Raw genomic sequence first — 26,246 nt, 5'->3', positions numbered from 1 at the left:
AACCGCGACCACCCACCGCGTCCAATTCCTATCGTCAACCCACACCAAAACCCCCTCCCCACGACCCTTGCACACCACACCCTCCAAAATGGCCAACAACTTCTCCGCCTACAAGCTCGTCACCCCGGCCTCGGTCCTCTCCTCCTCCTCTCCCGCCTCCATCACCCTCTCGGAGCCGCAACAACTCCTCACGGCCTCCGTCCTCGACCTTTTCGCGGGCCACCCCTCGAAACGCAAACTCACGCTCTGGACCGACGACGCCAGTTTTCATGACCCTCTGACCAACGCCACGGGCCGCAAAGAGTTCGAGGCGCAGTGGTACGGGTTGAAGGCGGCGTTTAGCGAGATTGAGAGGCTGGGGCTGGAGGTCAAGGGGAATGGGAATCCTGTGGAGTTGGGGCTGAAGACGAGGTACAAGTGAGTTGTTTCTCTCCCCATCTCTAGTCTACGCCGAAGGTGATCGCTGGTTTTGTTTTTTTGCGCTGACAGTGCTGGCGGGATCTAGGGTCAAGGGCGTCGGCAGCGAGCAGACGATCGAGTCGCAGATTCTGATTCACACGGTCGGGGAAGGGGAGCAGATGCGGATCAAGAAGGTGGAGGATAAGTGGGATGGAGAGATCAAGCAAGGTGGGCTCAAGAATGCGCTGAGAGAGCTGAATAGTAAGTCGGTGCCGCTCGCTGTTAGTGTGCCGAAGAGTGTGGAGGAGGAGGAGAGTGGGCAGTGAGTGGTCACTCGGGCCTCATGTGAAGATTTGCTCCCAGTTTGTAGAGTGAGGTACGAGGAAATTTGAGGCGAATGCACCATAGAAGTCAAAACCAACCATTCAATCATTCGTCGCGAGCGCGTTCCTTCCAATCTTCCTGTTATCTCACTCGGTCAGATTCTTTTCGGTATCCTCTGCCACAGGATCTCCGGAGCGGCCCGCAACGCATTGCTACCGGGCACGGCTACCGATTTGGCGCCAGCAGCGCGCAACGACCTCGCGACGGCGACTTTCATCATGGCCCTCACCCAAGATGGCTCATGGGTTGGGGAAGCTTCGACCTGGACCTGTCATACCGCTCTTATGCATGATAAGGGTCTAGACGGCGGTCATCGGGACGAAATGCGATACCAGCCATGGGCCAGGACACAGACTGGGCATGATCGCCTGTACAATGCCACCTCGACCTCGAGCAGTCAAAGATTTGAGAAAGCAGATATCGCTTCAACCAGCTTTCACTCAGCCCATATGCCATGCAGCAAGCGCCAGCGCACCAGCAACCGGGGCCGCACATCTTGCGGGCCTCGCTGTCGGAGCGGCGCCCTCGAAGACGTTCAGCACCGAGGATGCTGTCGCCGCTACCGTACTGCCGACGCCCTCCACAGGTCCAGGGCTAGAGTTGGTGACGATCACGGTACTAGGCTGCTGGTTCGTGGCTGGTGGCTGCTGCTCTGTGGTATATACGGTGTGCTGGGTGGGCTGCTGCTGCTGTGTTGTGTAAACTGTCTGCTGGGTGGGTTGTTGCTGCGTCACTGTTTGAGTCTGCTGAGTCGGTGTTTGGGTCGTGTATATGGTCGTCGGCTCGGGCGCCGGCGCCGGCGCAGGTGTATTGAGAACAGGCTGTGGCTGGACCTGGGCTCCATCCCGATCAAGGCACACGCTCCCGGCAGCGCAGCAACCGGGCGTGCCTTGACGGTCTGCCCAGTAGCAAACGTTGGGATATGGGCAGCAGATGGCCTCGAACTGGTCATTGCCGCGACAGTATGGATTTTGGTCCGTATTGCATTGCGCGACCGCGCCGAGGATGAGGAGGGGTATCACGGCGACATTAGCGAGCGACAGCATCGTGGACTCACTGAACAAAGACGGCAACAGGCAGTGAATGCGAAAATGATGGTGGCTGGGAAGAACTGCGACATTATGTACTTTGCGACAGGAAGTGAGAGCCTGGACAGCTTCCGGGCGCAGCCAGCACCCAAGCCTAAGCCTGGTTTTCCGGCAGTGCCCTGCTTCAGTCTGGTGCATCTGAGCCCAGGTGTACGTACTGTGTGGCAAGCGGATAAGAGAGAGAGAGCTCCGGCACTGAACAGCGAATGGGAGAGCTCCAAGTGAACAGCTTACCTGTAGCCGGACGCAAGGGCGCTGCTGCAGAGGCCGGGCGATGCAGCACGCAAGTCGTGCAGGACGATGATGCATGATGATTTTTGGCAGCCCTCTCGAGCCCCCCATCGGTGCCTCGGTGGGTGGAAGCCTAACGCAGGTAGCCTAATCGATAAGGACTCGATGCCTAGAGTTGCTGCCCCCGCCCAACCGCCACGAGCACGAGGGCTGAAATAGAGGCATGTGAGACGAGGTGGGCGCTCCCAATGTCGAAGATCTGACCAATCTGGGTCATCTTGCCGTAGAGCTCTGAGCTTCAGCATGGGCACGCACCAGTCAGCGGTCGACTGTCGCTGTCTCTGAGGCTACCCCACCATCTCGCCGAGCCCAGAGTAGCCCTTTACGAGCAGCCAAGAAGATGGGCAAAGGCGCCGGGAATCCAAACCGCACCTTGTGCTCAGCCACCCCGGGGATATGATTCTAATAAGGGCCGTCGTCGCCAGGCAGCGTTTCGCCATGTACAAGTATTATCTGTGTCACTGAGTGTTTGGGTCTTGCATATTGTCTGCTGTGGCATTGATCGCTGGACAGCCATTCAACGGCCGGGGTTAGGGATCCATACCGAGAGCAGCGACTAGCCCGGCCGGATATTTCCCGCAGCACCCCCACAATTCTCGAAGATGGCTCGTCACTCGAGCATCCCTATGAGCCTCGAGCAGTCACTCGACGAAGACTACGTCGAAACACTCGCCATGCTGGACGAAACCCGCACAGACAGCCCTTCTCGGCGAAAAACCAGCCGTAGTGGCCAGTCCCCTACTTCTCCGGGAATGCTCGATGTCGATTCTCCTACCCCACGACATGGCTCGATAGCCGGAATCGGTGTGGGTGTGACAAGCCCACGACAGCAAGACAAAAAACCAAAGCTTGATCCAGCGGACCCCTCCACTTGGACGAGGCGGCATACTGGCAGCAAACCCAGCAGTCCTACTCTCACCAAATCCCAGCCTGCGGTCACGCGACTGGGTGACAAAGCAAGTGCGGACGATACAGAAGGCTACGTTGGACTTCCGAGGGAAGAGACAAGTTCTCCGCAGACAACCACACACAGAGCAATGTCAGATTCGGGTCCAGCGCGACCCCGCGATAGCCCTCGGTCAGGCGCTCTTGCAGCTGCCCTGTCGGGTGAGCTTGAAAGGTTGCAAGTAGCATCTCCTGAAAGTTCCGACCAAAATCTTCAAAAAGCGGCGGCGCGCTCACGCAGTCCGAGCGGACGCGTACACAAAAGCCCTGTTGTTGAGAACCCGGCTGGCCTCAGTCCAGGGAATCAGACAACACAACATCGTCCATCAAACAGCTTCTCCACAATCGGCAGTGGATCCGACGCTGATCAAGTTAAAGACGATCCTGTGGGAGATGAACTGGTAGTCGACGAGAGTAGCGATGAAGAACCGTCGACAGATTCGGAGGATGATTCTCGGGGACGCGAAAGAGGTCGGAAAGCTGAACCTTCAGAAGAAGTGACGAGCCCACCGTCAACGACCGAAGCAACCCCTACGTCCCCTGAGCCTTCAATCTCGATCACTAGTCCAGAGGGAGAGAAGATGGCTGAACCACCTTCAGCACCATTGGCCACAGACAACGGACCTCAGGATCGGCGGGCATCGATATCTACCCTTGGGTCTACGGATGGCGATGAGAATGACATCGCAAAAGCCAAGACCCTCGGCCTGAGTATCTCACCACTCGACACCAAAGTCCCGGACAGACACGTACGAATGATCATTCGTGGTGATTGGACAAAATTCCACAAGCAGGCCGAGGCTGGGGAGCGCAGTGTCCGCACATATCTCGCCTGCAGCGACCTGAGCAACGAGGCCAACTACGCGCTGGAGTGGACTGTTGGTACTATTCTCCGAGATGGTGACACATTGTTGTGTATGTATTCGATCGAAGACGAGCATGCTGGGGAGGTCACAAGCGACAACAAGGTCACCGAGGCGGAGAAGGAGCAGCTACATCAAGAAGGTGCCCAAGCCGGCAAAGACGCTATGGACGTCATGGAAGGTCTGACGAGGCAAACTACCAACCAAGACAGTCCTTCAACCTCGAAGTTCGTACCTGCTACAGAGGCCAAGAGTGCTACCGGCAGTGTGGATTCCCGGAACGTCGGCAAGAAGGAACTGGAGAGGTTGAAAGCTATCGACGAGATCTCACAGACTTTCTTGAAGCTGGTGAGAAAGACCAGTCTGCAGGTACGGTGCATGATTGAGGTCATTCATTGCAAGAGCCCCAAGCACCTCATACTAGGCGCAGTAAGTGTACTCTCAGGGTCATGTGCATTTTGACTGACGTATAACAGATCGATGAGCTGGAGCCGACGCTGGCAGTCGTGGGCACGCGCGGACGAAGCTCCCTCAAAGGCGTGCTGCTCGGCTCATTCTCCAACTATCTTGTCACCAAATCGAGCGTGCCTGTCATGGTCGCACGCAGGAAGCTCAAGAAACCCAGATCATCTGTTCGCGTGAGCAGCAACAAGATTCGTCTCAGCAATAACTTGACGGCAAGCTCGATACCGGGGAAGCGACGCAGCTTAACACAAGCCCGGATCGACTAGAAGGCGAACGCGGAGCACGAATCGTGAATATGGACGACGATGCTCATGACAATTTTGACGATATATGATGCTGTGAAAGATATCGAGCCGCATGTCAGTAGCGGAGCGGCTCTTCTCATCAGTCATTAACAGTGATTCAAACTTCATGCTTTCTGCCTTGCAGTTCGCGGCTGATCGACCTCATCATTTCAAGCCTACCGTGAGGCTCCATTGTTCGGCCAATGGAATCCCTGTTCTGTCTTGTTCTAGACCGGCTCTGGCAGGGCCACCCGAGCGACCTCGTGACAAACTCCGACGGGACATTGTGGGTTCTAACTTGTCGGCGACCTTCGTCGCGGAAGTTGAATCATATGGTCATGACTTGACAGTTGCAAGGGTGCACGACATATCGGCACTGATTGGTTTGATAGCAGACTGGCCATTCAGTTCAAGACAGGTAGCGTGGGGTATGGGGCTGCTTCATTGCTTCTGATCCGAATGCCGCGTAGGGCGGAAAGATCCTTGCAGATGGGTTAGCGAGGATTCAGGGCTCAGCATTATCATATCATTTGCTTCATGCCCGTTTTCTCTTCCGGTTGTTGCCTCCTTCACCTCTGCCTGACTTCAGAACTCACCTTGACCCCAAGACTAGTAAGAGCGATTCACTGAACCTCAGCCCTGCCTCGCCTGCATCTGCACTCCGAACACCTTCCGTCCTCGACCTATTTCTTGTAAGACGCACTCACGCCTGTGTGACCTCGTCTCCGTATTCCCACTGGACCTCATTCTGCTCAAGTCGACCACGGCTTCGACAACGCTGATGTCGGTTGACCTACGCAACTCCATCTGCCTACGCTATCCATCGAGACTCAGTACAGTCTCGAGATCTCAGTTGTCCAGTAGTCATACTGGAGATCTCACAAGACCCATTGATAGAGGCTGAAACTCCCGACACGACGCAAGGTAGGTGCAGACTCGTCACCCCGGCATTGACAGCTAAACCTTCAGACAGCAATCATCAAGCCAAGCGTAAGCAAACATGGCTCTGACTAGTTCCACTACTCCCATGCTGGATGCTGCCATTGTTCACGAGAAGAGAACTTCCGGCCCAGGCATAGTCGCCGGGAAGGCACCATCCATCCAAGGCAAGGACCAAGTTCGCATCGTGACTTGTGACGAGTACAAAGAAGCCGCCGCGTGCCTCGCCGAAGCCTTTCAAGACGATCATGTAGTGCGCTATCCAGGTTTGTTTGACGCACTGATACTACCTCATTCAGCTGAGTTTGACTGTCTACCTAGTCGATACGCCCGACCGCATGCATCTCTCTGAAGCCGAGCGCTACAAGCTTCACGTCGAATCCATGGAATACATCGTCTATGCCCACTGTCTGAATGGCCTCGTGCTCACCGTCGGTGACAATTTTGACTGCGTCGCCCTGTGGCTTCCTCCAGGCAAGAACATCGATTCTTGGTGGACCATCCTGCGTAGCGGCATGTGGAGGTTGCAGTGGTCTCTGTCCACCGAGGGCAGGGAGCGCCTGTTCAAAGAGTTTCTCCCGCTCCTCTCTCGTTCCAAACTTGAAGTTCTTGGTGACCTTGAACCAAACTCGTGGTATCTGAACTACATTGGCACTAGGGCTAGTGCACGTGGCAAAGGATATGCTCGCAAGCTCATCGACTATGTCACCAATGAGGTATGTGGCTACCCCTGGCTCAGTTGTGGGCTGCTGACAGGTCCATCAGGCCGACAAGGAGGGCGCAGCATGCTACCTCGAGAGCTCCCATGACATCAACGTGGTCATCTATGGTAAAATGGGATTCGAACTCAAGAAGCAGATATATCTCCAACGCGAGAAGAACCCGCTCAAGATGGACGTCATGGTCAGATATCCTCCGGCCGCCAGCAAGAAGGTCTGATGGTATAGTGAACAGCAGAGCAGAAGCAGACCACAGCTAAAGCGGAGGGCTGGGTGGGATACAACATTCATACATTGAATCATCCGGGGGAGAGTAGGCACCTGAGGACAGGATCTTTTCTGATCGGACCGCGGCCAGAACGGAAGATCGATGACCAAGATTGCATGCAGTACTTACTCACCATAACACTCACTTTCACGAGTCCTCTGTGACTAGATAGTTGATAGCAATAGGAAATGGCAAGCCCAAAAATAGGCTGCTGATCGGCGTGACCTTTTGGACCCCACTCATTTTCTTTGTTTGACAGCCTACGGGTGACGTTGGTGTCTCGAGCGGCGCGTCTTGAGACTTGCAGATGCCGACTCGTACACTGCTTCATCACATACGTTACCTGCTCATTTTAAACTCTCAGCACTGTTTACCATGATCCTTTGTAGATGAAATTGCACATACGTCAACATTCGCTTCTTTAGCCACCGCGGCACCCCCTACAACGGGTCCCAATGCCGACCTACTCCTCTCCTTCTTCGTCTCCTCCTCCGACTGCTTCCCGTCGTCGCATGAGAAACTGCGCCCATCGAATAGAGCGTCTGTGCTGCGCCCTTGCCACATACTTTCCACTTGCTTTTGTCTACAGCCTGACGACATGGGCTGTCTGGGTGGAAGCCAGCATTGGTCTGGGCAAGACCGGCTCGGCCGAACACCAACACCTCACAACCTCTGTCAGGCTGACTTCCCTTGTTGGCGTTATCTTGTACCTCCTTCTCAACACATCATACACGGTCGCCGTTTTTACAGACCCGGGCTCACCTTTGAATGGGCCATCGAAGAAGTCAGGCAGCGGAAGAGGGGGCAAATACTCGGTGCTGCCCACGTCGGAGCCCGGACACGATGCGAACGGTGACGGAGGTTTGGGCGGCATCCAGACCGTCACCGTATCCTCCTCGGGTGAATCCAGGTTCTGCAAGAAATGCCACACTCCCAAGCCCGACCGGACGCACCACTGCTCAACATGCAAGCGTTGTGTTTTGAAGATGGACCACCACTGTCCCTGGCTCGCTACTTGTTTAGGTCACCGCAACTACAAGGCTTTCGTCCTGTTTTTGTGCTACACGACGTTGTTCTGTTGGGTGTGCTTCATCAGCAGCGGGAGGTGGGTATGGGAATACTTTGCTGATAGTGTATACCTCGCCGATGAGTATGCGAGTGTCAACGTCATTATTCTTTCGGTCGTGAGTGGGTTGATAGGCTTGGTTCTGACTGGGTTTACGGGTTGGCACTTGTGGTTGTGCTTCAAGGGCGTGACAACGATTGAGTGCCTAGAGAAGACGAGGTACATGAGTGGTGTGAGAGCTAGGGTCGAGCGGAACCGCCTGGAGCAGCACCGACGAGGCCCATCTGGAAGTAACACCAGTGAGGAGCTGATGGATCGAATGCGGAGGGCCGGCGACCAGATCCTCGAGTTCCACGCTAATGCCGTGCCCGGCGCGAGTCGGTATGAGGAGGGCGAGGAAAGAACGAGCCCGTCTCCGAGCTTGACGGACGCTCAGCGGTATGCTGACGATGGTCCGCTGTACCACGATCAGCCTCCACCAGCTGATGGTGAGCCCGAGACACCCGCCATGCGCGCTCTACGGGGAGCATATCAGCAGTCACAGCCACCCCGTGGTCCTCCAGGGAGGTTCAACTATCGTCTGGGTGTTCATGAGTACGAAAACTCTAGGGAACAGGAGCGATACAATGAGTACCTGGAGGACAAGGAAGATGAGAAACTCCCAAACGCCTTCGATTTGGGTTGGCGGAAAAACTTCAAGGCTGTCTTCGGTGAGCAGTGGTGGGCATGGGCTCTTCCGATCATGAACAGTCCCGGCGACGGTTGGAGATGGGAAGTTAGCGAGTCGTGGCGTCAGAAAAGGACCGAGACAGATCAAAGACGAGCCGAAAGGCTACTCCAACAGCAGCAACAGCACCACCAGCAGGGCTACGGCTATGATGGATCCTATGATCAACGAAGCTATCGATTCCAGACAGCTCCGCACGACGAGCGAACCCCTTCAGACCCGGGCAACTACAGCAGGAGTGCCACCAGCTTGTCTACGCTAACACCTCATGGACAAATCCACGGACCCCCTAGAGGCCGGGCGTGGGGTGGACGATTCAAAAAAGACATTGACACCTCAGGTGCAGACGGGGAGCATGGTGAGTTCGAAGTGAGCGGCGACAGCGACAACGATGACGACAATGACAACTACGATCAACACGCTCCTCGAAATGGCCCGGGACGGCAGGATACCTGGGATCGCGACTGGGACTAGCGATTTTCTGCCAGCTGTACTTGTATAGAAAGGCAATTGTTTGGAATACTAAAGCACGATGACTGACTGGCCTCACGAGTCGGCATTCTTACGTTCTCACGACATTTCAGTCTTCCATCCATGACATAGCGTGTTCTCGTCACTACTGCTTATTCTACGATCTGGCCAGTTGAAAAAAGAGGTAACATCATCACCCAGATGCGTTCACTGCCACAAGAGCCTCTGCGCGTCCATGCTCCGTCCAACAAGTCAAACCGAACAAAACAACGACGAGACGTAGCTGCAGATCAGTGTCTGCTATGCACAGCACGGTCAATGCACTGCGTCCTGTCGTCGCGAGTCCTAAACTTAAGCACCGAAGCCTGCATGCGGCCTTACATAACCCCCGCTGGGCCTTACTAACACTCCAAGGTTGGCGCTTCCCTCTTCGAGCTACCGAAGCATGCAATTAGACACCACGATTGCTGACGGCAGCAAGCCGTATATAAGTCACTTGAAGCTGGTATACCGAACCTTCCGTCTGCCTTCCTCATGCTCTTGACATCGCTTCGACGCACGATCACTCGCCCCACGCCAACACCGACTTCACTCAGCCTTCTCAGCCTCATCTTCGTCTTACCTGGCCCGTCAACGACGCACCACTTCCTCCGTACAATGGCCACCAACAGCGAAGACCCCGACCATTATGGCGCCTTGGTTATAGGTTCCGGCCAAGGAGGGACCCCGCTCACCATGTCCCTCGCCAAAGCTGGCCATCGCACCCTCCTCATCGAAGCCACGCATATCGGCGGCACCTGCATCAATGAGGGCTGCGTTCGTTCTCCCTATCATTCCCCTGCTTGACGGCCCCTGTTCTATATTTCTTCCACCATAGCTCCAAACCACCCCATCAATTCCTCCATTCGGAGCCACAACCCATCTTAGCCTTCTACCAAACTGATCCCTCCACCTCCTAGAATAGCAGAACTAACACCAGCCCCCCACCCCATCTAGACCCCCACCAAAACGATGGTCTCCTCCGCCCGCATCGCGGCTCTAACGACGCGCGGACCCGACTACGGCGTGCGCTACAAACGCTCCTCCCTCGCGCTCGACATGGAAACGGTCCGCAAGCGCAAGCGCGACATCGTCGACTCGTTCCGCTCCGGCGGCGAGAGCCGGCTCACCAACCAAGACAACGTCGAGATTCTGTTCGGGCGTGCCCGCTTCGTGGGGGAGCGCACCGTTGAAGTCACGCGGAAGGACGGCAACGGCAGCGGCAACGGCAACGACGGCACGAAGCGCACCGTCAAGGCGGATCGCGTCTTTGTCAATGTGGGCTGTCGCCCGGCGGGGCTGCAGGCAAAGAATGCCGACAAGGTGGCGTGTCTGGACAGCACAAGCATCATGGAACTGGGCGAGGTGCCGCGGCATTTGGTCGTGGTGGGGGGCGGGTACGTGGGCATCGAGTTCGCGCAGATGTTCCGGCGCTTCGGGGCCAAAGTCAGCGTCGTGCAAAGGGGCAAGAGGCTGCTGCCGCGCGAGGACGAGGATGTGAGTGACGCAGTAAGGAAGATCTTGACCGAAGACGGCGTCGAGATCTTCACCGAGGCGGAGACCAAGGAGATCTCCAACGTGCCCACGGGGCAGATCGTGTTGGGCGTCGGACTCCCGGGCGGCAACGTGAAGACCCTGCTGTGCTCTCACGTCCTCGTGGCCGGAGGCCGCGTCCCCAACACGACCGACCTCGACTGCGACGCCGCCGGCATCCAGCTCGACGAGCGCGGCTTCATCAAGGTGAACGGCGAACTCGAGACCAGCGCCGACAACGTCTGGGCCCTCGGAGACGTCAAAGGCGGCCCGCAGTTCACGCACGTCAGCTACGACGACTTCCGTATCCTCGAGCACAACCTCGTCACCTCGAGAAACTCCAAGCCCAAATCCACAGAGGGCCGCCTCGTCCCCTACACCGTCTTCATGGACCCGCAACTCGGCCGCGTGGGCCTCACGCTCGCGGCCGCGCAGCACGTCTTCCCCCAGCGCAAGCTGCAGGTGGCCAAGATGCCGATGGAGTGGGTGGCGCGGGCGCTCGAGACGGCGGAGACGAGGGGATTCATGAAGGCGGTGGTGGATGAGGAGACGCGGGAGATTCTGGGGTTTGCGTGTCTGGGTATTGAGGGCGGGGAGGTCATGAGCCAGGTGCAGATTGCGATGATGGGCGGGTTGACGTATGATAAATTAAGGGACGGCATCTTTGCGCACCCGTGCTTGAGTGAGGCGCTGAACAATTTGTGGGGGACGCTGGAGAAGGCTTGAAAGATGAATTTGCTTGATTCCGAGTTCGTTGGGGAGAGCTGGTCTACGGACATACCTATATGGAAAGGTAAGCATCAAATGAATATACCCACTACCTTTAGCAGCCTTTGAAGGCCATCATGGAGCTGAGTACATTTTGTATTTTCCCATCGGGTTAGGCCGATTTCCTTTTCCGGCAAATCACTTGGCTTTCGTCGGAGCCAGAGAGCGTTTGTTCTGCGGAACACTTGTGTGGCTGCTTGCTCTTCCTCTTCTTAGGGGTCTCTAGGAAACGATCTAGGGACATCTGGACAATGTTAAATTCGCCAATGTGCGTTGCGGAGAAGACTTGGAGCGGTGCTTGCAGATCACGATAAAGTATGCTGGACGGTCAAGCCGAGTGAGTGTGTAGACGCAGTCGCTGAGACGGACACGAGTATTCGCAACATAGCTACATGCTGTGCCCGTCTATGCAGGTACGATTACTGTTTCTGGTCGACCCATAGAGACCTCGTTTGTGAAGGATGATTTCATTGCTTCAACTCACAAATGCGGACTGCCCACTGACTGTGTGCTATGTAGTGACGCCGCACTACTCCAGCTATGCTGCTATTATACAAATGCTTCGGCCTAGGGGCAATCAACGGATCCCCCAGTGCCGTACCGCATACGTCAAAGTCATCAATTGACGGACAAGAGAGACCTGGGCAAACTGTCCAGATCTTAATCCGTCCGCCAACGGTTTCTTAGAGATCCATCCCATGCCATGCACAAAAGAACTAAATCAAGCAGAGAGCCGTTGTTCTCAGATTCGCCGAGATATTAAAGCTGCTAAACGCACAAGGTATCGAGCCGAGAAGGTATTAGAGAAACGGCTGAGTCGAAGAGAAGACGAGTCGTGGGCGGCTGACGTGGCTGCGCACACCGGTCCACTGTTGAGAAATGAAGATCGTGTCTATCGGTGGAGGGTATGAGGTCGATTCCTTGTGCGAGGCTCAGCCTGCATGGCGAAATGCACCAACCCATTCGTAAGGTCAATTAGTCTGATATCGAAACAATGTGAACTGTAAACGCCCAGTCGCCCGTGAACATATACTGGAAAAGTCTTGAGTGGAGGGTGGTGGTGTGTGTTTAGTACGAGGCTTCCATGCCGATCATCGTCTGGTCAGGCATTTGAGGCATACCATCGACAGGGTTAAGTTCAATATCATCGACGTAGCCAATGAGAGCTTGGCCATGATGCTTGAATGCTTCACCCATGGTTTTGGAAATACTGAACTCTGTTAGTGAAGGCGCACACAGGCTTGGAATGGGTACTCACCCCCAAACAACAACACCATCGAGCATTTCGCCCCATACTCGGGCGACAGTCGAGCTAAGTCCGTCGACTGCATTCTCGTCGAATAGCGACCTGACCTTCATGTACAAGGCGAGCTCCTCTTCTGTGGCTTCTTGATCATCGTGTTCAATGCGATAGAGCCAAAGACTCAAAATCGTGACAAGATCCAGCCCACAAAGTGGGTGCTCGACACTCCAATTCGTCGATGAAGTCCGAGCCACCCAGTTGATGCCCTGCATGGCAACAATTTCAAGGCACTCGTAGCACTGCTCAATGACTTTGATCATCTCCTTGGATCGTTTGACGATGTCTCGCGATAGCGTCATCGCGGCCGCAACCTCGTAAGGGTTATGATATCTGAGGGCTTCCTGGACCGATTTTAGATCGACTTCCAAGAAAGCACGAGTGTTTCGGTAGACAGCCATCGAGTTGAAGATCAGCGGATGACTCTTGTGAGGAGTGCTCAGTGGGACGACGACGGTCTCGGGCTCGCACAAATCCAAGGATCGTTGCCAAGTTTCGAGGGCAATACGAATTTTCCATTCCAGTACAACATCTTGCAAGGACTCGAAGCTCCGTCTCAAGTTCCACACTTCAAGGTAGAGCGCGTTGATCATGACACGCGTTGCGAAAGCACTGTATCGTGCCGGATCACCTTGGAAAAGGCTATCATGCGCTTGTCGTACAGTAATTGTGGTTGACGCGGCGAAGATGTCTTTCCACGATTCCTCATCGCTCGGTTCGATGTTCCAAAGTGACTCTGATGAGGGCAAGGGGAGTGAATCAAACTCTTGAAAAGAAATTGCCGGGGTGTGATTGTATGTCATGGTGAGCATGCCGAAGAAGATGTAGACGGCATAATATGTTCGACGACAGCCTTCTTCAGCAACCCAAGATTCGTGGGATGGCACCATATCACCACGAGCCTCAGTCCGTAGCTTGAGTTCGTACTTGTTACCGGCGACCATCTGCTATCGTTAGTGGATATTAATAGGCTCAGAAGCATCGAAACTTACGTTGGCCAGTAAACTCTTAATAGAGCAAGCCCATTCGAGACCTTGAGATCCGCCGCTCCAGCTCTCGAAGAGCATGTTAAGCAGGGTGGCTTGCATGGTCCACAGAGGGCATTTTCGAGAATCGAAGTTTTCCTTGTTTTGCAAGAATTGGTTGACAAGTTTCTTGGAACCGTTGTGAAGGATGAAAGCTTGGTCTTGTTCGAAGTTGTACAGGGCGCCGATAGAAAGTACCGCCAGGATAAGCGCCGGTTCAGTGGTCTCAGGGCGGAAGGATACGGGATGTAGGAATGGCATGTGGTGATGGAAGAGGTTGAAGTATGTCGACAGGTATAGGTTGATCGAAGCCGTGGCGGGAATGGTCATACCTTCACCCAACTTGTTAGCAATCGAAGCTCTCTGGTCGTCGTTGGCTATCTGAGGGGCCTTGGGCAGTGTCAGCGCCTGACTGGGCCCAGGAGAACGACGATAGTTGACAGGTGAAACTGGACCTGTCATTGATGGAAAGGGCGAGAGAGCATTAGGAGTCGGAGTTCCTGAGACGGGGAAGGTGTCGGCGAGGGTGGGGAAGGCCGGCGGCATCGAGGTTCCTAGAGAGTCTTGTCGTTCCATGACGGCGCTGAGTTGAGACTGTGCTGGTTGGATGGAGCCCATGTGCACGTAGGGTTGCTGCGAACTGTTATCTTGGGAAGACATGCTAGAGGACATGGAATGTGCCTTTTCGTCCGAAGGAGCGGCGGGCATGAAGTCCCAGGGCATGTGTAAGGAGCCAGCAGGGCCAGTCAGATAGTCGGTGGAATCGAGGACAGAGCTACGGTCGGGCGAGTATTCGGGGATGGAGCCTTCGTCGTTGTGGAGGGTACCATTTGCTGCTGCCGCGGCCTTGTGTTGGAAGTCTGTCATCAACATGGCGGCAGTCTCAAGGTCGAGCATACCATCGCTGCTTGCCTCTATTTGCTCCAACGTGCCAGGCTCTATTGAGATGGAGGGTTTGGACGGAGTCGTCGTTGAGGACGAGGTCTTTGGCCCGCTCTTCTTCCGAGTCTCGGGTTGTAAACGGTCACCATCTTTGGCATGGACGGTTCGGTCGTGGCGGAGCAGAAGGTCGCGGCGAACGAAGGTTGACTTGCATTTCGCACACTTGAAGGGACGTTCTTTTGTCTGAAGGGAGGAGAAGAGTTAGTCCTCGTGACGAATCTAACATGAGGATGGAGGGGGTGGTGAAGGTAGGCGGGGTCCTGCATTTGCCCCACGTTGGCAATACAAAAAAAGTTGTGTACTTACATGCGACCGTTCGTGACGACTCCGATGCTCACTCCGACTAAAAGCACGATTGCAATATTGGCATTTGTACTTTTTCTCGGCAGGAGTCGATTTCTTGACGCCGTTGGCGCTGGGAGGGTCAGAGGCGGTGGCCATGTCGGGCTGCACAGAGCAAGAGCTTGCAAGGAGCGCCGTCGCAGAATGGCACAGGATGCCTCGTCCAAAGCAAAGGTGAAAAGCCTTCTACCACGCGCAAGCCTGTCGCTCAGAATTGAGATGGTCGAAGGAGGTTCTTGAGTCGTCTATCATGCCGCAGAGGGAGACGAGGGTTGGTGGGAGGTGAGCAGGGCGGTTTCTGGACTAACGGAGTTGGCGTGCGTCTTCTTCAAAAGTCACGTGAGGGCCAGCCTGGCACAGCGCGCGCGAACCGAGTCGAGTCGAGTATTAGATATGTCAATTGATTGATTGTTGGTACAGGGGACAATGGTGTTGATGATTTGGACAGTTGTTGATGATGGCAATTGATACAGACGGACAAAATTTGGGGGGAGGGGGGAATCTCGAGGAGGGGCTGCCGCTGAGCGATGGCATGGCCCTTTCCCAAGGTCGCGTTCCCCCTTTTTTCCACCGACCCATTCTCGTCGTCATTTCATCTCTCATTCTCATTCCGATGGTGGTACCGTTGTGGCGCGCCGTCCTTCCCTTCGTCAAACCTGCCGACAGCTTCTTAGGATCGCCTGTCATACACGCATGTCTGCTCCAACAGCTGCGGCTCGACTACAGATTGGGGGCGCAGCTACCATTCAACCGTGTACACATGGCCGGCGGCCTTCGCGAGTGTTGCGCCAGCACGCAGCTGCCGAGCCACACCCTTTCTCAAAGTGAGGCGTTCAAAAGACGTGGCAACATGTCGTCTTTCATCTCCCCAGCCTCCTTTTGATTCTTATTTTCTTCTCGATGGTTTCTGGATCAGGTTCCCCCCGAGGGGCCTGCCCTGCCCTGCCCCTCTAAAGGCCCCCGTTTTGCTTCTGGGTCAGCTACGGTGCCGGTCCGAGCCAACGCCTGCTGGCATTCATGATCCTAGTGTCACAGCTGACCAAACGTATTGCCCTGCTCGGTTGGTTTATTGGCCTTCCACACTCTCTCTCGCTCAGAACGCTTGCATCGTCTCATTCCCCTCATTAGGCCCCCTCTCGCCTGTGAAGAACATTATGCCGAGGTGCTTGCACGGCATCCCTTAAGCACATCGGTCACCACTACGTTCGAGCACATCTTCTCCGTACAGATTTGTGTTTCCTGTTCCTGCATCATCTGCAAAGAGATCAGCGATCTCCTAGAGTCCTGGTCTCCAAATGTGTCGCGCGTGGATCTCGCCAAAAGCCGCTAATCCGAGCTAAAGAGCCATGCCTGCTTCCCCGGCACCAGCCTGGTGGAAGCAGCCAAAGGTGGACCTGGTATCCATCAGGACTGCCATGCGCCGTTGTTTCCCTTGCAAAGAACAAATCTCGGACTCTTCATCGATGTGGTAAAACAGCTTGGGGACAGGCGCCGAACGCGACTGCGACCGCGTCAAACTCAAGTCTTCACGTACTAGAACAATACACGCGCACAGTGCTCATCTCCTGGATAACAAAAACTCTTTATGGTCTGGCATCTTGCTGTCATTACCAAACTTTGGTAGCTCTATATGGGCCAATTTGCTGACAGTCACACCAGCTGAGCAGTTGCGCCTCGAGCACCCTCGAGTGGATGGTCGTACGGTGTACTCCATATCTTCCGTTGACTCCCTTCCATACGCAGTACCGAAGAAGGTGTTATTGCGCGCCAAAGACAAGTGACCTCCGAAGCTCCAGCTGTGCATCCACATACCGGCAAGCCGAAGCGTCCGCGTGGGTACGCGGAATATGCGGCGGCCCCGGTCATAGAAATCCGACCAATTTTGGATGATTCTTCCGACTCCACCACGCCCAGGAAATTAGATCGCCCCGGCAGCTGTTCCAACCCAAGCCGCGGGTCGCATCTGTCGCAAGGACACCTTGACTCTCTACTCACCGACATCGCAGAATGGTGGATGATCCGGTATCTGGTCAGCTGCTTATGTTTACTGTTTCTCGGTTGGACGCCTCAACAATACCGTTACTATCTGCGAGCCGGCCGGAACTTTACCATTAGTGGACGCAAGTCCCACGCAATCTTTATGGTCCACGAGTCAGTCACCGTGTTGCTAGAGGAAACCGAAGAAGGCACGAAGTACTCACGTAGAAACGCGCGGTTTCGAGCCAGCCATCATGTGGACCATCTAACTCCATATCAAAATGCCACAATAGCTTGGCTGTAAGCAGCCGCATCTCTGTCAAGGCGAGCCTGTGATTGTCGTTATCAGTGATTTGGATACTGATGGTCACCATCATTTGAACTCACGTCTTGCCCACGCAGTTGCGCGGCCCAGCACTGAACGCCGAGTACGCGTTCTTGACGTGTCGTTTCGTGTGGCTGCCCTCACCACCGTCTATCCAGCGCTCCGGTCGGAAATCGGATGCATTGTCGAAGAATTCATCGGAGTGTGAGTTGTGGTAGTTGGCAATAGTGACGCCAGTCTGAGTCGAGGTAAGTCAGTATCAGCGTCAGCAAATCCTGTGCCCTGGTCGAGACTCACACCGCCGGGAATCCACTCGCCGCCTATCTTATGGCCACTCTTTGGCACAATCCGGGGCGGCAAACTAGGCGCCGGGATGAAGAGCCGCAGAGCTTCTTCGACCGCTCCATTGAGATATCTCAGCTTCACCGCGTTCTTCGTTGTAATATCTGCAGCTGTTGGGAACGCCGTGCGGATTTCTTCTGTCAACTTCTTCAGCACTCGAGGTGACTTGGTCAGATAATACATCATGCCGGCCAGCGCTGTCGTCGTAGTCTCGCTGCCGGCGATGACGAGAGTCAGCGAAAGCGCCGCAATTTCTGGATCGCTCAAGGGGTCCTTTTGATTCTCTGGATCGCGAACAATCATACCCAACAGATCCTTGGTTTGCTTGCCTTCTTCTGTACGCTCTCGCGCAAGACGGGCTTGTACATGATCCACGGTAAATAGCCTGATCTTATCCCTTGCTCTTTTTGCAGCGTTGGTACTGAGCAGGGCGCCGACAGGAGTGGAGAGGCCGAGACGTCGCAACTGATTCAGCAGCATGATACCCTTGAGATTCGGGAAGATGGCCGCTGTCCATGGGTGGTGGCGCCGCTCCTTGATGCACTCAAAGTCGGTACTCAGCGCGAGGTCTCCGATGATGTCCGTGATGGTCCAAGTGATCCACTGCCGCACGTTCTGCGACCCTTGAGAGCAGTCATGGCGCAGCGCCGCCACCATCTCATCAATGCGGCCCTGAATAATGGGCTCGACCTCGTCCATGGCCTTGTAGCTGAACCCCGCGGCGACGCTGCGACGAAGCCGAGCATGGTACGCGTCGCCCGCCGTCATGATGGTATCCGGCAGGTCCGCGCTGGCCGGAGGGTACGCAAACGGCGTCTTGGCCAACTGCGGGCGGTGGCTGAAGATATCGTTCCACGCCTCCGGGTTGGTGAAGCTCAGATCGCTCGGGCTCGTGCGCACGACAGGGCCGTACTTCTTGTGCAGCCCGTCGGCCCACTTGTAGTAGCGACCCGAAGCATTCTTGTACGCGATGGGCAGTCGCGAGACCGCGCAATACCAGGGTCCGGGATACTTCCGGAGAGGGTGCCAGAAGAGGCTGTAGAGACCGTCGGCGATGATCCAGACGGGTACCTGGAGGGGGTGTAAGCAGGCCGCTGACTATGCGTCTTGTGGAAGATATGCAAACTACTGACGCTCGCTATGAGCAGCCACTTTAGGGTCTGCAGGCTCCAGATCGCATCAAACATCATTGTGTGGTTTCTTGTTAGCAATGACTACGAGAAGCGGTTCTGTGACTGGTCTAGTATGTATGGGAACTATATCTCGTAAATGCTGATATTATATGCCCAGTTCAGAGCGCCTTTTTCCAGGCCCCCCGCGCAGGGGATTTGCGTGCCTCTTGGCCGACTCTGGGACCTGGGCCAGCGCGGCATCGCGCTCTCATAGTCCTGCCCTGGCGAACCATTGGAAGCCCTCACCAATAATAGCCGAGGCTGTTAGAGCGCATTCAGGGATGAGCAGCAAATGATCAGCGTTGCGAAAGGCTTGCTCGCTTCGTCGGCTTACACTCGCAAGCCGTATCATGGCCGCAGATACGAGCAGTTCGAGTTATTTTCCGCGCCCGATTCTGCTGGATTGTCAGCTGTGGCCTGTTGCATTTGTGATTAGCAGAGGTTATGTTGAATTGGTATCGATGCACCTCAACAAACCCGGTCAAGGATGATATGTATCCGAATGGCAGTCTCGTGACCATGCTGATATACGAGATACGGCATCCGTCCCTGCAGCCTTGTCGCCTCGTTGGGGCGTCGTGGAGGGAATAACCATCGACATAGTACGAAGCCAATAACAGAAACTGCTCAAGCACGCCTCGGGCAACATCTAGCCTGCTGTAGACCCGGCATTCTAGAACTGCAACCGGAGGCTCGACGCACAGAGGATTGCCTATGTCTAACCAATGATGGCGAGGCTTGGCCACGTGCTCGGATATGAAGCATTCGTTTGGCAGTTTGAGCGTCTCACTGATGAGGGGCGGAGCACTTTGTTTTGCGATACTTCACGGCTCTTAGAGTGGTGTTGTTGTTGTTTCTTGCAGAGGTCGAGTGTTTGTTGCTTTTGCTGCGCGGGAAATTGCGACGCATTCGCCCAAGCCTCTGCGGGACGAACGGCCTCTTGAGCAGTGGTGAAAGCGATTCTGAGCATAGAGCACAACTGGGAGCTGAAGGCTGATTACCACACGAGATATTGAGATCAGACCACAGAGACGACAACTTTCCCTAACCATGTTGCTGAAGCAGACTCACCGAATAGCCTCACACCGGGCCGAAAAAGCATTCTCGCGCAAACCACGCATCAGAAGGGCGGCATATAGTCAGTCTCCCAACGATGGACTGGTCCTGGCCGAGGAAGAGATGTATGGGCACGGTAGAAAGGGCGAGCATCAGCATACGGCTTCATGCAGATGCCGGACGCCGGGCATTCGTTCAATACTGCCTCTTTGCATGTTTGTGCCAAGACAGAAGTTCGGAAGCAGTCTCCTCCCGACTCCTCTGGTCGTGCTACTACGCTTTATACTCCCAGCAGCATCCATGAAGATGCAGTGCGCTCATACGCGGCACAACAGGGAAGCTTCTGATCCGGTAGAGCGATCGTCAGCGGCAGGCGCTCGGTTCTCGTCATCTTATCTCAGACCGAGGCGGCTGAGACGCGAGTCGAGCATCGAAAACGCATTCGCGCATCTTGGATATCGACTAACGACAACGGAATTCCTGAATGAAGTGACAACCACCACCAAGTATGACAGCTGGCGCGTTGTGTCAGTGACATGGGTTAAGGCTCTTGCCTCGCACATGTCTCATGAATTCGTCCAATTCGTTGCAGAAGACACCGTCACTGGTGAGCGAAGGCGACTCATTGCGGACAGACAGGAGACGGGGGATTGGGTCTCGATTACACCCAACCCCAACGACCCGATCGAGATGAGCACCACCTTTGCTGGTCTAGGGTCTGGCTCGTGGTCGAAGTCGACGCCGTACAAGGACCGGCACACGCTGCCCTTACCTTTGGTCTCACTGGTCTTTCAACACAGCAATTCCGAGACGGATCCGCGGCCCACTTTGAGATCCATCGCGGAGCTGATTGCAGACGTGAGCAGCAGGTGCCAGGAGTATAATCCGCTGCGTGAACACTGTTGGTGGTTCTCCGAGGCGGTCATCGAAGGAGCCCAGGAAAGGTACGAAACCGGCGTTTTGAAAGAGTGGGATTGGGCCAAGTATCGGTACAGCTTTGTGGTCTGCAATAAGTGGATACGGCGCAAAGTCCTTGAGAAGGCTGCACGACTGTTCGAGGAGCAGTGTCTCGAGGAGTTCGCCTATTGAAGATGACGTGGGGACAATCAAGGTGTGCGATTGACAGGAACGACACCCATGCAACGAGGCGTTGACAAGATAAGCTCAGCCGATAGAAAAAAAGATTGATAGAGAAGCATGTTTGATACTTCCTAGACAGCGCATAGACCCCTGTCTCCCCCACGTTCCAAACCCTGACGCGGATCTGAGATTAGGTACTTACGTCGTTCTGTGTCGAGCTTCAGTAGCAGTTTGCAAGCACTAGATGGAGATTGAACATGATGCATGCTGGCGTCCGCTCTGCGACTCTCAAGTGGTCAGGACGAATCTTCTTTGGCTCTAAGCAGTCGCTTCAGAGTCCACGCGTGGAGGGACGACAGTTGAGCGTGTCCGGTGCTCGATAGATGTCTCGGCTAGGGACGCAACCGCGGGGACCCGCATTATTGGCTGTTGCAGTATTGGAACGGCGAGTCAGGAGTCAGGACAGCAGGTTGCAGATCGCAGATTGCAGAGCGCCTCAATGTAGGCGCCCTTGGCTCTGTACCATTTCTTGTACATGCTGGCAGGCGGAAACGGTCAGCCTCAGCACGAAACAAGCGCGTTATTATGACTTACGAGCATTGGCGTTCTCTTTTCGATTGTTGCTACCGGTACGAAGTACTAGTGCTGCTAGGCATCGGGAGAGGAAGGAGCGACAGGCGTTGTATTCTCCACCCCTGCAACACCAGCACTCGGCTCCAGCACTTGCCCTTTAAGCGGTACCAGTAGGCTATAGGCTGTAGCCTCCCCGTCGTGTCTCGCCCGAGGGTCTTCCCCCTCCCTTCTCTTTTCTCTCACGCTACGAGTTCCAGCCCCAAGCGCACCAGTCCCAATCGCTGCCGAGCTTTTGCTGATCCTTGTCGCGCCGCCTGCAGGGCTGCCGCACCCAACAGCAAACCTCGACTTCACTTGAGAGCGTCGCGCAATTGTACCACAGATTCCTTCCATTGTGCTCATCGCGGCGACACATGTGCGTCCAAATTTTTGTCCAGCGCCAGCACTAACATTTGCTGCTCCCCGTCCACCGTGTTCAATATTCGTCTCCTAATCCAGGCGATCCGAAACCGACCGACCCCTCGTCCACGTCCATCCTCTGCGCGGCACCGCCTTCCCACCAACGACCAACGAATTGCGGCCAGCATGAAGCACTAACACTTGACTGTGGTATTGCTGCCGGTCCACGCCCATATCTTCTCCCGTCCATTTAATATGCGGGCGTCCTCCATCTATACAACCGGTATATGACTGCGGAGACGCCAGACTTCCCCACTAGGCGGTGACAGATTGCACAATGGCCACCACCTCGCGCAGAGTCGCACCAGCCCGCCCAGGGCAGCGCCAATCGCTCAAGCCTGGCTTCGCGGCTGCCTTCCATTACACCGAACCCTCTCGCACCAGCCAGATCCCACCTCAGATCAACACACAAGCCGCCCGCACATCCTCGGGCTCAGTCCCCAACATCTTTGACCAAGTCTCCCCGCGACGCCGAGCCGCTCAGCTGGCGGGCATGAATGGCTACAACGCAAGTCCTGATCTACCTCCGCCTCTTTATGTCCGTGCCTTGTACGACTACGATGCCGATGACCAGACCAGTCTGAGTTTCCGTCAGGGCGATATTATTCAAGTTTTGACACAACTCGAGAGTGGCTGGTGGGACGGCGTCATCAATGATGTCCGTGGATGGTTCCCCAGCAATTATTGTACCGAACTGTCACCCGAAGAGTTGACTTCAGGCCTGCCACGACACGAAGAAAGCGAACAGAGTGAGCAGAGCGCCGAGTCTGGTACCGAGGAAGAGTACGAGGAGGAAGCAGACTCCGAGCATGACAACGGTGACGATTCGGACCTGCCCATCGAGGGAGGTAGCGATTTGAACCAGGAAGAGGCCGCATTTTGGGTCCCTCAGGCAACTCCTGATGGCCGCTTGTTCTATTTCAATACCCTCACAGGCGTCAGCACCATGGAGCTGCCTCTGGAGACACCCAGCGGGCCAGACGAAACCGGTCCCCGAGATCGCAACAATTTCTATGTACCAGATCAGTCCAGGCCACCTCCAGAACTGATGGCCGGTGGGTACGAAAAGAGAGATGACGACTCTGCATCAGATGCAGATGGAGAACATTCGTTCTTGAGGACCGGCAGGAACGCCTCCAACTCGGTCTCTACAACGACCTCAACGGCTTCCACAAGAGTCGACTCCACTGCAGCGAGAAGGGCGCACAATCGGGCTGCTTATGCCAAAAATTCGATTGGATCCCTGTCAACAGCTGCTTCCGGCCCTCGCGGAGGTAGTATCAGTAAGCCAGTCGTGCCAAAGTATTTTTCCGACGATGGCATGGGCCCAGTGGTCACCTGGGATACCCTGGTCGAGAACATGCAGTCTTCAGTCGAGGCATACCGACAAGCAATCCAAGACCGCGAGCGTGCCGAGTTTGTCAGGCGCGCCGAGGATATCTCTGACCATCTTCGCGTGTTGCTTGCGGCTGGGTCTGGAACCACCGACAACCATTCGGGCAATCCGTCCATCATCTCCACGAACAAGGCTTTGTACCCGCACTTCCGCGAGATGATGTCCAAGTTTTCGAAGCTAGTTCTGTCGTCTCATATGGCTGCGGCGGACTGGTTTGGGCAGGACAATTTCGCAAAATGCCTGCAGGAAGCTGACGGCGTTCTAAGAGGCGTCTATGGCTACGTCGATGTCGCGAGACAGCAATGTGGCGAAGACCTGCCACGTTTGCAACCCGGCTTCGTTTCAGGCAGTAACTCTGGCGGCAACTGGAGGGACAATAACATCAATCTGCAACCTAGTGTACAGGGGACTTCCTTCATCGATGAAAGCAATGACTTGTACCCGCGCCCGTCAAATACGCTAGACGCACATCTGCTCAGGCAGCTTGAAGAGAACCGGCGGCATATTGGAGCATCTGTCAGGCGCTTGGAGGAACACCTCCAGTGCACTGACAAGGTCATTAGTCCTGCACGTCAAGCAATGATTGGTGACAAGATCTGTCTGGCTGCTGGGAATGTCATTCAGAATTTCCAGCACTGGATTGGCCTTGTTGAGTCGATCGATCTGTCACCGCTCGGGAGCGCCTTCCAGAAACCCTCGCTGACAGATTTTGGCACACAGAAGCAGAAGGTGTACGACTCGATCGGCGAGCTCGTTGTGGCCTGCCAAGCGGTGACAGCACCGCTACCGGATGAGTGGTCCGACATTCGGGGAGACACCTTCGACTCTCGGCTGAACAACGTCCGTACCATCCACAAGCAGCTCGAGACGCATGTGTCGAACGTCGGCCATGCTTTGCAGCTGTTGCTACCAGCTAACGCGGGCACGGCAGCCGCTACCAAGAAAGACCATCGTCTGACCGATGGTGGCGAGACCTACCAGAACCATCATTTGCGTGCTGAGCCTAGCCATGCCGTCAATAACCGTCCTGGTATTGGCGACATTGGTCAGTCGCATTCATACACCATGGGCCAAGACATGGCCGACAGTACGGTTCGCCGACCTGCCAATAAGGACAAGGCTGCGCGCTTCTTTGGTCAGGTACCGACCCCGTTGATGAATCAGCAAAGCCCACCAGAGATCCAGTCTCCTCAAGAAGAAACTCCGTGGTTCTTGCAGCTTGAGCACCTTGGTGAGATTACTCATGATATCAAGTCTGACTCTCACATCGTCAAAGCGGGCACTCTCGCAGGACTGATTGAGCAGCTGACTCGTCATGACCGGCCCGACACCACGTTTAACACCACGTTTTTGTTGACCTACCGTTCTTTTACCACTGCGGCTGAACTATTCGAGCTCCTCGTTCAGCGATTCAACATTCAACCCCCGCAAGGACTTACACGTGATGAGTACACCATGTGGGAGGACCAGAAGCAAAAGCCGACACGCTTTAGGGTCGTGAATATTCTCAAGACTTGGCTCGAGCAATACTGGATGGAAAACAATGATGAGGAGTCTAAAGCGCTCCTCGAGCGGGCTTCAGCATTCACCACCACGACTATCGCTGGCGCAAAGATCCCAGGCGCCACGCAAATCGCAACAATCATTGACCAACGCATCAAGGGCCAGGATACCTCGGCCAAACGTCTCGTGCTGACGCTGAACAATTCCGCTCCTCCTCCGATTCTTCCTAAGAACATGAAGAAACTCAAATTTCTGGACGTGGACCCTCTGGAATTTGCAAGACAGCTTACGATTCTTGAATCCAAGCTGTATGGAAAGATCAAGCCCGTCGAGTGTTTGGACAAGACGTGGACAAGAAAAGGGCCTATCAATGGAGCCGACCCTGCGCCGAATGTCAAGGCTCTCATTCTGCATTCCAATCAGTTGACGAATTGGGTCGCGGAGATGATCCTGCATCATCCTGAGGTGAAGAAGAGGGTGATGGTCATCAAGCATTTCGTGGCCATTGCAGACGTGAGTTGTCGATGTTTTTGCTCCTATGCTTTTACTAACTTGTACAGAAATGCCGATCACTGAACAACTTCTCGTCCATGACGTCTATCACTTCGGCATTGGGAACGTCACCTATCCTGCGACTGGCTCGCACCTGGGCGCAGGTCAACCCCAAGACAAACAATATGCTTGATTCTCTTCGCAATCTGATCAGCACCACCAAGAATTTTGCTCAATATCGCGAGGCGCTGCATATTGCCAACCCGCCCTGCATTCCATTCATGGGTGTTTATCTCACCGATCTTGTCTTCATTGAAGATGGTATTGCCTCGATTGTCAAGAATTCGGAACTGATTAATTTCGCCAAACGCACAAAGACCGCTGAAGTCATTCGTGAGATCCAGCAGTACCAAAATGTGCCGTATGCTTTAAATCCAGTGCACGAGCTACAAACCTGGATTCTCGGCCAGATGGGCGCGGCTGGCGACGTCAGCGAGATGTACGAGCGCTCCCTTGAGGTTGAACCTCGAGAGCGAGAGGAAGAGAAGATCGCGAGGTTGCTGTCCGAATCTGGCTTCCTGTGATCCAGGGGCCACAACATCCATGCAATGATTTTGCGCCTCGTCATTTTGTATTTGCAGCATATACCCCCAACACATCGAAATCGTCTGTTGTTTTCTCGACAACGGCAAGTAAGCCATCGCAATTATGGGATTCGGTCGAGCGTCCATGAGTTTTACGATGTCATGTCTGGCTTGAAAGTTACGCATACACATCAATCACACCGACCACAGAAGAGATGGGAAATTATTTTTCGCTTCATTCTCACAACATATATGGAACAACCACTTTTAAGGAGGTGTGATGCAGATGGAGCTTCAAAGCAACAGCAAGAGGGCGGCGCCTAGCGGGATCTCGGGCGGGGGGGCTCAACTTTGAAAGGGGATTGAAGGATTGATCTGTGGATGGATGGGGAAAGGCGATACTATCGAAGGGCTCAAACGGAAAGGCGA

General features: G+C 54.9%; 10 protein-coding genes across 10 annotated transcripts; 7 read left to right on the top strand and 3 right to left on the bottom strand.

Annotated features, from left to right (window-relative positions):
* Positions 1 to 88: 88 nt before the first annotated feature.
* On the top strand, positions 89 to 725 carry HMPREF1541_03888 (uncharacterized protein; the record flags this gene model as incomplete). The annotated part of the gene is made up of 2 exons (XM_008718236.1): positions 89 to 417; positions 506 to 725. 2 exons carry the CDS (start codon positions 89 to 91, stop codon positions 723 to 725), a joined length of 549 nt encoding a protein of 182 aa, XP_008716458.1.
* A 912-nt stretch (positions 726 to 1,637) lies between these two features.
* On the bottom strand, positions 1,638 to 1,847 carry HMPREF1541_03887 (uncharacterized protein; the record flags this gene model as incomplete). Its single annotated transcript, XM_008718235.1, has 1 exon — positions 1,638 to 1,847. A coding segment is annotated over one exon (210 nt), but the record flags the coding sequence as incomplete, so codon positions are not given.
* Positions 1,848 to 2,764: 917 nt separating this feature from the next.
* HMPREF1541_03886 (uncharacterized protein) lies at positions 2,765 to 4,701 on the top strand (the record flags this gene model as incomplete). The annotated part of the gene is made up of 2 exons (XM_008718234.1): positions 2,765 to 4,399; positions 4,447 to 4,701. 2 exons carry the CDS (start codon positions 2,765 to 2,767, stop codon positions 4,699 to 4,701), a joined length of 1,890 nt encoding a protein of 629 aa, XP_008716456.1.
* A 1,018-nt stretch (positions 4,702 to 5,719) lies between these two features.
* HMPREF1541_03885 (uncharacterized protein) lies at positions 5,720 to 6,597 on the top strand (the record flags this gene model as incomplete). The annotated part of the gene is made up of 3 exons (XM_008718233.1): positions 5,720 to 5,924; positions 5,980 to 6,374; positions 6,424 to 6,597. The coding sequence occupies 3 exons, from the start codon at positions 5,720 to 5,722 to the stop codon at positions 6,595 to 6,597; spliced, it is 774 nt and encodes a 257-aa protein (XP_008716455.1).
* A 503-nt stretch (positions 6,598 to 7,100) lies between these two features.
* Positions 7,101 to 8,912, top strand: HMPREF1541_03884 (uncharacterized protein; the record flags this gene model as incomplete). Its single annotated transcript, XM_008718232.1, has 1 exon — positions 7,101 to 8,912. One exon carries the CDS (start codon positions 7,101 to 7,103, stop codon positions 8,910 to 8,912), a length of 1,812 nt encoding a protein of 603 aa, XP_008716454.1.
* Positions 8,913 to 9,566: 654 nt separating this feature from the next.
* HMPREF1541_03883 (uncharacterized protein) lies at positions 9,567 to 11,207 on the top strand (the record flags this gene model as incomplete). The annotated part of the gene is made up of 2 exons (XM_008718231.1): positions 9,567 to 9,725; positions 9,906 to 11,207. The coding sequence occupies 2 exons, from the start codon at positions 9,567 to 9,569 to the stop codon at positions 11,205 to 11,207; spliced, it is 1,461 nt and encodes a 486-aa protein (XP_008716453.1).
* Positions 11,208 to 12,317: 1,110 nt separating this feature from the next.
* HMPREF1541_03882 (uncharacterized protein) lies at positions 12,318 to 14,957 on the bottom strand (the record flags this gene model as incomplete). Its single annotated transcript, XM_008718230.1, has 4 exons — positions 12,318 to 12,459; positions 12,508 to 13,493; positions 13,542 to 14,699; positions 14,823 to 14,957. 4 exons carry the CDS (start codon positions 14,955 to 14,957, stop codon positions 12,318 to 12,320), a joined length of 2,421 nt encoding a protein of 806 aa, XP_008716452.1.
* Positions 14,958 to 17,014: 2,057 nt separating this feature from the next.
* On the bottom strand, positions 17,015 to 18,692 carry HMPREF1541_03881 (uncharacterized protein; the record flags this gene model as incomplete). Its single annotated transcript, XM_008718229.1, has 4 exons — positions 17,015 to 17,165; positions 17,223 to 17,398; positions 17,458 to 18,573; positions 18,636 to 18,692. 4 exons carry the CDS (start codon positions 18,690 to 18,692, stop codon positions 17,015 to 17,017), a joined length of 1,500 nt encoding a protein of 499 aa, XP_008716451.1.
* Positions 18,693 to 20,291: 1,599 nt separating this feature from the next.
* On the top strand, positions 20,292 to 20,819 carry HMPREF1541_03880 (uncharacterized protein; the record flags this gene model as incomplete). The annotated part of the gene is made up of 1 exon (XM_008718228.1): positions 20,292 to 20,819. One exon carries the CDS (start codon positions 20,292 to 20,294, stop codon positions 20,817 to 20,819), a length of 528 nt encoding a protein of 175 aa, XP_008716450.1.
* A 1,516-nt stretch (positions 20,820 to 22,335) lies between these two features.
* HMPREF1541_03879 (uncharacterized protein) lies at positions 22,336 to 25,817 on the top strand (the record flags this gene model as incomplete). The annotated part of the gene is made up of 2 exons (XM_008718227.1): positions 22,336 to 25,254; positions 25,302 to 25,817. 2 exons carry the CDS (start codon positions 22,336 to 22,338, stop codon positions 25,815 to 25,817), a joined length of 3,435 nt encoding a protein of 1,144 aa, XP_008716449.1.
* Between the last annotated feature and the right edge of the window lie 429 nt (positions 25,818 to 26,246).

The sequence above is a fragment of the Cyphellophora europaea genome (genome assembly GCF_000365145.1).
Source record: "Cyphellophora europaea CBS 101466 unplaced genomic scaffold supercont1.3, whole genome shotgun sequence".
Taxonomy (NCBI): domain Eukaryota; kingdom Fungi; phylum Ascomycota; class Eurotiomycetes; order Chaetothyriales; family Cyphellophoraceae; genus Cyphellophora; species Cyphellophora europaea.
Note: the sequence above shows the minus strand (reverse complement) of the source record. Positions and strands in the feature narration are given on the sequence as shown.